Here is a 9,859-nt window from a genome sequence, read left to right on the forward strand (position 1 = left end):
TCTAAAAGGCCTGTCATAATCCACTAAAGTGATCTTACAACTTACTAAGTGTTCATCACCCACAGTTTGAAATACTCCTTTGAAAGATGAAAAAACAATTTAACCTTGTCTTATGAGTCACCATTAGGAGCACATCAATTAACTACATTATGCCATGAAATAGTAATGCCTCTGGGGTGTACAAAAGCATGGAGTTACCAATTTATAGTCAAAACACCCATGATGATAAACTTTTGAGGTCTTGTGTCTGTTTTTTATTATTTTCCCATCTCTTAACTTCCTATCATACTATTATTACTTCTCACTGCTACCAATGTTTGCCCTAAAACATTCTACTTGCTGGCAATCTGTAAATCAAAAAAGCAAGCTAAAGGACTTGGCTAATGGGCCAGTGGTTAAGAATCCACCTGCCAATGCAGGGGAAACAGGTTCAACTCCTAGTCTGGAAGTTTCCACACACTGCAGGACATATAAACCCACGTGCCACAACTCCTGAGCCTGAGAGCTCTACAGCCAGTGCTCTGCAGAAGCCACTGCAATGATAAGCCCTTGCACAGTAACTAGTGAGCAGCCCCCGCTGGCCACAACTAGAGAAAGCCCATGTGTAGCAATGAAGACCCAGCACAGCCAAAAATAAACAAAATCATTTACACACATGTAAATATACATATAAAAAGAACAAGCAAAGCAGAAGCATGTATGAAGTGAGAAGATGCCCTGAAGCACTCCCCTTTCTGTAATCGGCACAAGGTTCAACATAAAGACCTTAAGTCTTTTCTCTACCTTATTTTCAAGTGTGTTTCGGAATGAAAATAGTTAACTACCCAAGGTCCACAAAAAATGTTTATGAGCTCCAAAAGAAGAATGTACAATTTGATTCAAAAAAAGACTTATTTTTTAAAAACTAAGACTATAATCAGGATTACTCTAGATTACTTACAAAGATTACCTGTAAGAATATTTTTTAACATACGACTTATAAAAGGCATTACGAACAAAGTGGCAATCAAAAATATTTGACATTGACAACACTGGTAGATAGTCTCTCAAGGTAACACTTTCAAGAGGACAACATTCTGAAGTTCTGAAACTCAGTAAAAATAAGCCATGCACCACAAAACTGATGAGAATTACAAAGAGTCCATTATAGCATGCCATTTTATCCAGTTCCCTAAATGCTGCTAGCTACTAATCATGGCATGAAACTGATATTTTATAGCCACTTGACTCAACTTCAAGGCTTAAAGTATAAGCAAGCTACGTAAGAATTATTTTAAATTAAAAGGAATTTCAAATTTTCACATGAATACAACTGCAAATAATTTTAAGCAAATAAAGCCTAAGATTAATAGTTGTGGTAAATTTTCATCAACAACCCAGATTTGTAACAATACTATACTACTAAAAATAACAAAACAAAGGATTTAATATTTAAGCAGATTTTACACCACGTATATACAGAATCACGTATTTTCTTAAAAAGATGAGCAAACAGACCTTCTATTTCATTGAGCCAAGATCAAGGTTACAAAAGATATCCTGAGAGGCAAAAACTGACTGTGGCTATGTTTTCTTTTAACTATACAGCATGATCTTGTTTATGTCTCTGTCTGCACTTATTGAAAGTGAGGGAGATATAAAAAAATTCTACAAATAGGTTGCGCTGGGCAAGTGCCCTAACCTCTCAAAAGTTAAAATTTCTTCCCTTCTAAGACAAGAGTTTCTGTTATTTTGTTATGCTCTAAAATCTTGTTTTAGGGAAAAAAATATTTTGAAAGACAATATATACTCTTGAATCCAAAACAGTTTTCACAAAGTCTGAAAAGACATACACCAAATTTCTAACAGTAGTTATCTCAAAGAAAAGATTGTGAGAGATTTTAATTTAAAGAATTCAGGGGAATTCCCGGGGGTCCAGTGGCTAAGACTCCATGCTTGCAATGCAGGGGGCCTGGGTTCAATCTCTGGTCAAAGAACTAGATCCCGTATATTGCAACTAAGACCTGGCACAGCCAACTAAATAAATAAATAGTGTTTAAAAATTTTTTAAATGCTAAATAAATGAGTTTGGACTTAAAAAAAAAAATTCTCTGCACTCTTCTACAATTAAGTGTTTAAATGCACTTTTTTTAAAACACAGTCTTTCAAGTTATAAACAATAGAACTTTCAAATACAAACGAGGAAATACAAAAGGACTTTCTCAATTTCAAGAAAGAATCTGATTTGGACACTGTTAAGTACATCTCTCATCTCTATTCTAAGCAGTGCGGACCACATTCTATACGTCTGTATGCCCCAAAGCAGAGTGAGTGAGTGAGTGAGTGAGTGTGTGTGTGTGTGCACGCGCCCAATATATATATAAGAAAATTTTTTAGTAGAAAATTATTCTTTAAAGATACATAAAAAAAAAAATAAGACACAGCTCAATCTATTTCTAATCATCAATAATGTCAGCAAAGGTTATGGTATCAAAAATGTCTACATTACAAATTCTAGACTTAGGTGCTACAACCTTTCAAAAGCTTCATGTTCACTGATGAGTAAATTTTCTGATGAATATATCCTTATTTTTGAAGTCTAACATCTTAGGAGGCAAAAAGACTTCAAGAGGAAAGCGCAATCTGCTCTTTATGACAGTCTTCCTTAAAAAGATCACTGTATGGACCTCTTAAAATGGTATGGTTAACAGTCATAGATGACCCAGATATATTTTAAAAAACAACAAAAAAGGCAAGTACTTTCAATTAAAAAGATACAGTAGCAGGTAAACCTGTTAATAAACTGTATCTCCATCAAAGTCACAATCATTTAAAATAGCTACAAAGATAGGGTTTTCTTTAGGCTTAAACCTTTAATATGGTATCAAAATACCATTACTATCTCATCAAAATAGAAAATTACAATTCTAGGGGAAAAAATTTTATAAAAGCTTAAAAATCCTTTTCAAGGTATAAAAGCACACTCTGCAATGATGAAAATAAGTGCTAACACAGCTGTAACGACTTAAGGAAAAAAACTGCCTTAAGTTGAAACATATGTCTATTAAATAGCTATGATATGAGTTAACATCCCCTGTGTAAAAGTATAATTGTCTCTCTAATTAGAGAAACAGAGAAAATACAAATTTACATTTAACCAAAAGAGAAGCACGGTGACTGATAGCATGCACTGTGTTGCCTTTTCAGAATGCAAAATGTATAAGCAACTACAGTCTTACTTTTACCTTTGTCAAAGATAACCCATTTGTTGTAGGTTTTTGCCAAACCTTAAAAAGTGTATTTGTACACCTGAAACTAACACAACACTGTAAATCAACTTGCTATTGTTCAGTCGCTCAATCATGTCCCACTCTTAGCTACCCCATGGACTGCAGCCTGCCAGGCTCCTCTGTCCTCTACTATCTCCTGGAGTTTGCTCAAATTCATATAGAGTCAGGGATACTATCTAACCAATAAAAAAAATTTTAAGTGTATTTTTCTCTAGATATTTAAAATGAAAATTAAACTGATAAGGTAAAATTAAAAAGCCAACTAAAAAACAAAAATGTAACTCATTTAACAGCCATCTATATTACCTCTAGATTAATTTCAAATTTGACTACCATCAATATCCACATAAAAGAATGAATTAGCAAAGGATGATGCAGTTTAAACCTTATAAACTACAATTGAGGCCATATGATTAGTTAATCTTGATTAAAAGCAAATGGCTAACTACCACACCTTCAAAACTTTGTTCAAACGTTATCTCTTCAACGAGGCCTCCCCGATCCATTTAAAATTGCAACCCATTCTTTTCCCCCACACTCCATATCACACTCCCTTAATATGCCACATCAGAATGTAAAAGGGTTTCCTAGGTGGCTCAGTGGTAAAGAAGCTGCCTACCAATGCAGGAGATCAAGAGACAAGGGTACGATCCCTAGGTGGGGAACACTCTCTGGAGAAGGAAATGGCAACGCATTCCAGTTTTCCAGCCTTGGAAATCCCACGGACAGGAGTCTGGCTACAGGCTATGGGGGTCGCAAGAGTTGGACAGGACTTAGTGACTCAACAAGTAAGCAACAGGAGAGAGCTATCTTTTCTTTTATAAATATCTCAAGTACCTACATCTCTATTGTACACAGATTTTCAATGAATGTATTGAACGAATGCAGTTTTCTTTAGGCTCTTCTATAAGAAATTTAAAGACATGAAAATCTCACCAATATTTAAAAGGAAACATGATAAATAATTACTATGAACTGCAGCATAATTTCTAAATCACAATGCCTTAAGAGAAAGAAGCAGTAAGCAAGTCCTAAACTGAAAATTACTAAAAATTTTCACTCACACTTAATCCTGTACCCAAAGAAATTCTAATAACGTGCAAGTGTTCTGCCATGTTCGACTCTTTGTGACCCCATGGATTGTAGCCCGCCAGACTCTACTGTCCATGAGATTTCCCAGGCAAGAATACTGAAGAGGGTTGCCATTTCCTCCTTCAGGGGATCTTTCCAACTCAGGGATCAAACCCACTGTCTCCTGTGTCTCCTAACATTGCAGGCAGATTCTTTACCTACTGAGCCAACGAGGAAGCCCGTTATTTAGAGTCTGGAATACAGTAATAGGACTGCAAACTCCTATCTATGTCTATGTAAATACACACACACATATTTCTTTTTTAAAACTGGGGAAGAGAATGTGGAACAGAAAGAGATAAGGTTTAACTAGTGATATTCCCAAAAGTATTATAAAATTAAAAAAAGTTACCCAAAAATACTTCGATCATAAACTAGCAGCTGATTAAAAAATATTTTGAAATGAACAAGGAAGGTTAACCAAAACACGAAAAAGTTTTAGAATAAGGTCCTCAAGACTGTCATTCCTCTAATGAGAATCATCAGCACAATAGTGTCCTCATGAGTATTAACAATTTTCAAGACATTTTCACATACATTATTAAGCCTCAGAGACACTGAATTCCAAGATAAACAGATAACAAAAGCACTAAATTGTGTATGCACTTGACAGTAAATCCAACTTTTCCCTTGAAAATCCCCCAAAGTTTAACAACCTACAAAGAAACCATTCTATAAAAGAGCCACCTCTTTAACACACAAGTCTTCTGAAGAGAATTATGGCACTAGCAAGCATAAAAACTTGAAGCCCTTTGACCCAGTAAAACCACTCCTGGGAACCTTCTCTAAGAAAATAATTAGACCAAGGCAAAAAGCTGTTAATAAAAAGATGCTTACTGCACCACTATCTACAATAGCAAAAAATGTGGAAGACCAAATCCCCACAACAGAATGGTTAAGCAAAAATTTAAGAAAATTCATAATGTGGTGTTAAAGAAGAAAAGAGCTCAATACAAAATAACATACACAATTACTAAAACTATATAAAAATCAAAGTGGCAAAAATAAGAATTGGATTAAGGTAAGATTATAATCAAACTTTCTAAGAGAAAACAGCCACCTTTAAAACACATGACAAAGAGAATTTTTGAAAGCCATGAAAATCCACTATTTACAACAGAAAAAAAGGTCAAATATGATGAAATGTAGTACTATTTAAAGCAGACGTGAATTTCTAGACATTCAAGAATATTTTATTGTCTCTAAACACAAAAACCCAAGGCTGCATTTTTTTTTAATTCACCTTTGGTCCCAGAAACACATTTTAACTGCTGATACACACAAGTATAACTTGTAACTTAGTTTACAAAGACATTAGTAACAGTGATTCAAATTTGAAAGGAATTCTACATCAAACATGCAAAAGAACAAAACTTCACACTATATGAATTCAACTCATTAAATGAAATGTCACACATTTATCAACAAAAATAAGGGCTATAATTCATGCCTCAAATAAAAGAACTTAAAACAAGAAACTAAATCTTAAATGTTTATAAAGTCTCAAGAACAAAAAAAGATCTGTGGTAGGAAAACATTCCAAATAGTTTTGATCACTCAAGCCACTCTTGAACAAATTGTTATAATTTTTAAGCCTAAGAAAGCATATGCAACCTGTTTTAATTTTTAATTATTTGAACAAATTGAATACATCTGCCAGATTCCTTTTTTTTTTTTTTTTTAAGATTCTTGATGTGGATCATTTTTAAAGTCTTTATTCAATTGGTTACAACATTGCTTCTGTTTTATGTTTTGTTTTTTTTGGCCCCAAGTCATGTGGGATCTTAGCTCCCCAACCAGGGATGGAGCCTGCACCCCCTGCATTGGAAGGTTAAGTCTTAACCACTGGACCACCAGGGAAATCCCCAGACTCCTATCTGAACCCAAGAAGGAAAAAACAGTGCACCCTTTTTTATAAAAATTATGTTTAAATTTTTTCCTTTTTTTTTTTCCCTATGGATGACACGGAAAATGGGGAACTGAAGTTACAGAACCCTACATGGACAGAACTGGGAAAATAAGCATTTTCCCCCACTTTTTTGAACTAGTTTTGATAGGAAGCATCTGTAGATGCTTCAAAGAAGAACCTGGGAGGAAGGGTGGTGGGTAGGGTAGAAAGCAAGTAAATCAATGTTCCCGATTGCCCCGCATGGAGGCAGAATTCCTTAAAAAATCAGCTCCGAATCATCTTGATGGATAACTTCTGCCACAAATGAAAATTGTTTGGAAATCGACTGCTAAAAACCTTTTTTCAAAAAGAAAACTCTGCATGAAAAAATCCCCTTATCCCACCTTCTAAAGGCAGGAGATCTAAGGAGGACCCTTATTTGAGCCTGCCAACCCCGCCTAGGCCTAAGGGAAGCATGGCAGTGCCGGCAACATGGATGGGGCACAGGGGAAATGGACTTGCGTGCCCTTGGTGAGCTCTGGCGGCACTCCCCAAGTTAAGGACACTGGCCACAATGGAATGGAGTCTATTGACATTTGCTACTCCGTTTGAACACTAAGCATTTTCTTAGTTCGTGAAATACGGACAACCCCCCCACATACACACATACATCCACTCCAGAGCCAGACCCACGTCACTGAGACAACGCTGAGCCCCCAGTCTGTACCACAAACCTGGGTCATGGTGGGGAGTGGGTAAGACCAAGCAAGTAAACACCCGCATTTCTGCCTTCCGGAACCCCACCGTATCTCCTGCTGCGATTCCTCTCCTCTTGAAATGTATAAATTGGGGCAAGGGTTGAGGAAAAATACACAGCGTGCCCGCGCCCTGCCGCCGCCGCCACCACCACCCCCTCAGTCCCCAGTCCAGCCCTCGCCCACCACTATTCAAAGGGGCCTTCTCCGCGGCCTCGAACAGCAATGCGGCTCAGCCACCACCCGCGCCGGAGAGGCCTTGCGGGGGAAGGAGGGAGGCATGGAGGGGGCCGGACATTCCCCACCCCTTCCTTAGGTGGGGGCGGGCGGGACGCTGCGGGAGACTGCACTGAGCCCCACAATTTCAGAGCAGCTCTGGAGCCCCCGGCCGCCGCCTTAGACTTAAATGGGGAGGGGTTGGGGGGGGGGGGGTCCCTGTCCACTCACCTCAACCCGGTCCTTCGATCTCTCCCTGGGCAGGGAAGCGGGTGGGTGAGAAGACTGGACAGACCCTAATGATTTCAGATAAGCCCGCGGCTGCCCCTTTAACAGGCGGGGGGCCGGGGTGGGGGGACGATGCTGCCCTAACTTTCCCCCCCTCCCTCGTTATTCCCAAACGGGGGAGTTGGCAAGTTTAGGCAGATAATCTAAAGACCCTTCCATGTTAACATTTAAAGGGGATGGGAGCTGTGCCCAAGCATCCCCGCGTTTGGGGGCGGAGGAACCTTAAAGAAGGTGATCAAGGGCTGACAATCGCCGAGACCTGTGAACCCCTCCCAAACACTTGAGAGGGGGAGGCTGCCCAGTCCTTCCATCTTGACCGTTTGGCGGAAGGGGGTGGGGATGTTGCAAAAGCCTAGACACCGCCATTCCCAGAGGGATCCCACGACGCCCCCTCACCCGACCCCCCGCCCCCGGCTCTAGACGGGAGCCCCACCCCCACTGCAGGCCCCCAGTCCCGCCGGTCACGGGGCGGGGACCGCGGTGCGGGCCGCGGGGGAGGGGACTTCAGGCTCGAGCTGGTCCAGGCCCCGAGCCGAGGCGGCTGAGGCGCAACACCCACCTGCCCAGGCCCGGCCGCCCGCCGCCTGTGCTAGCCGCCGCCACTGAGGAGGAGGAGGAAGAAGCCGCGGCCGAGGACGACGAGACTGAGGACGGCGCGGCGGCTGGCGACGTGAGAAGGCCGCCGCCGCCGCCGCCAGGCTTGCGGGCATTGGCGGCCGCGGGCTGCGGCTGCGGCTGCTGCTGCTGCTGCTGCTGAGGCTTCAGCGACATGGTGAGGGGCCCATACACCGGCCCGCACGCCGGGCGGGGACAGCCGGGAGCCGGGCGCGCCGAGGAGACGCCGGAGCGCGGCGGGGACGCGCGGGCGCCGAGCGGGGAGGCGCGGGTTGGCGCGGCCGGGGGGGCGCCCGGGCCGGCGAGGGGGAGAAGGAGGACGACGAACGGGCGGGGAGGCCCGCCGAAACCGAGAAGTCGCCGGGAGCCGGGCCGGGCCGCGCCGCCGTTGCTACCAAAACAGTCTGAGGAGGAGGGAGGAGAGCGCTGCCCGGAGGGAGGGGGGCCGGGGCCGGGCGGGGGAGGGGCGGCGGATGGATACGGTCCCGGAGCCCCGCCGCCGCCGCCCCGCCGCGCCGGCCGCGGGAGCGAGCGCCGCCCGGGCCACCTGGCCGCAGCGAAGCGACGAGGCTCGATAGCCGCCGCGGGGCCCCGAGGAGCTGCGGCCGTCGGGCGCATCGGGGGTCGGGCACAGAGGTGCCGCGTGGCGAGGCCGGGTGGGCGCGGAGGTATGGAGTGGGGACTCTTTACCGGAAGTCGGAAGGGTCGGACGGAAGCAGAACGTGAGGCGGCCCCGGGGCCGGGAGGGACACGTGAGGAGCGGGCGCCGCGCTGGGTCGCGTTCGCGGGGGTCGGGTGAGGCCCCGACCGCCGGCCCTACCCGGATCCGCCCTCCTCGAGGCGGGTCTGCCCTTCGGAGAGGGCGTGTCTGTCTTCGCCTGAAGGGCGGGCCTAGGGTAGGGGACCGGAGCGAAGCCTTTCTGCCCCGCCCCCCTCAAGCGTTCAACGTTCTTAGACTGCTAGGAAAATCCGTGTTTGGCCCCACCTGATGCAAGTTCGAAAATGGACTGCGAGTGTCTTCAGGACGAGACTGTCTTGCTACATATAAATCAGCTTGAACACAAGCATGCCATAGTTTTCTTTGTATCCCCGGCACCTCACACACCGTAGGCTCTCACTGTGTCAGCCAGGTGTCAAAGACAGGCCGTCCTGTCTTTCCTTGCCAAGACCTACACGGTTGGAATCGAACAACCTCCCGGGGCCACCCACATCTGGTTACCTTTTCCCCACTTTTTCAACCCCAGCAACACTAACCAGAAAACTCTTGGGTATCTGACCTTCATTTGAACCCAGTTTCCCTCACTTGAACTTCTTTTTCCTCATTCATGAGACTCAAAAGGAAATTGTACATGATTGGTAGAGCTATGGATAATGGGGTCTCCTTCGGTGTAGACAGAACAGACCTCACAAGAATGTGCGAACTTTAGATCTTGGCCCCTTTAGAAGTTTTACTTTAACTTAGCCTGGTAGCCAGCACAGTAGTCCCTGTTCCTTTTCTTTCTTTTTGTTTTTTAATGTGTTTCAATTAAACTGGAAGCAGATAACTTTTAGGGGAGAGTGACTAAAAGTTTTTTAGTTTTTTAAGAACTGAAATTACTTCAGGAAATGGTAGGGAAGAAACACGAAAAGTTTACCTCAGTCTTCCAGAATTGTCAGATAAAGGTAAAGATATTTTAAAAAATTTAGAAAATGATTAA

At 43.4% G+C, this 9,859-nt stretch overlaps 1 protein-coding gene across 50 annotated transcripts in view; it reads right to left on the bottom strand.

The window, feature by feature from the left end:
* ATXN2 (ataxin 2) overlaps window positions 1-9,087 on the bottom strand; it is a 102,739-nt gene extending 93,652 nt beyond the window's left edge. For 19 of the 50 annotated variants that reach the window (XM_086347781.1, XM_086347777.1, XM_086347778.1 and 16 more), the window contains exon 1: window positions 8,107-8,795. In XM_086347781.1, the coding sequence (XP_086203907.1) occupies window positions 8,107-8,780 (674 nt within the window). In that variant the 5' untranslated portion in view covers window positions 8,781-8,795. Of the gene's footprint in view, window positions 1-7,022; window positions 7,304-7,490; window positions 8,044-8,106 lie in introns of those variants that run through there. The other 31 variants (XM_086347804.1, XM_086347800.1, XM_086347796.1 and 28 more) reach the window with 13 other exon arrangements.
* Between the last annotated feature and the right edge of the window lie 772 nt (window positions 9,088-9,859).

This window comes from Bos grunniens, chromosome 17 (genome assembly GCF_055505025.1).
Source record: "Bos grunniens cultivar Pamir isolate PY7600 chromosome 17, Bosgru_T2T1.0, whole genome shotgun sequence".
Classification (NCBI taxonomy): Eukaryota; Metazoa; Chordata; class Mammalia; order Artiodactyla; family Bovidae; genus Bos; species Bos grunniens.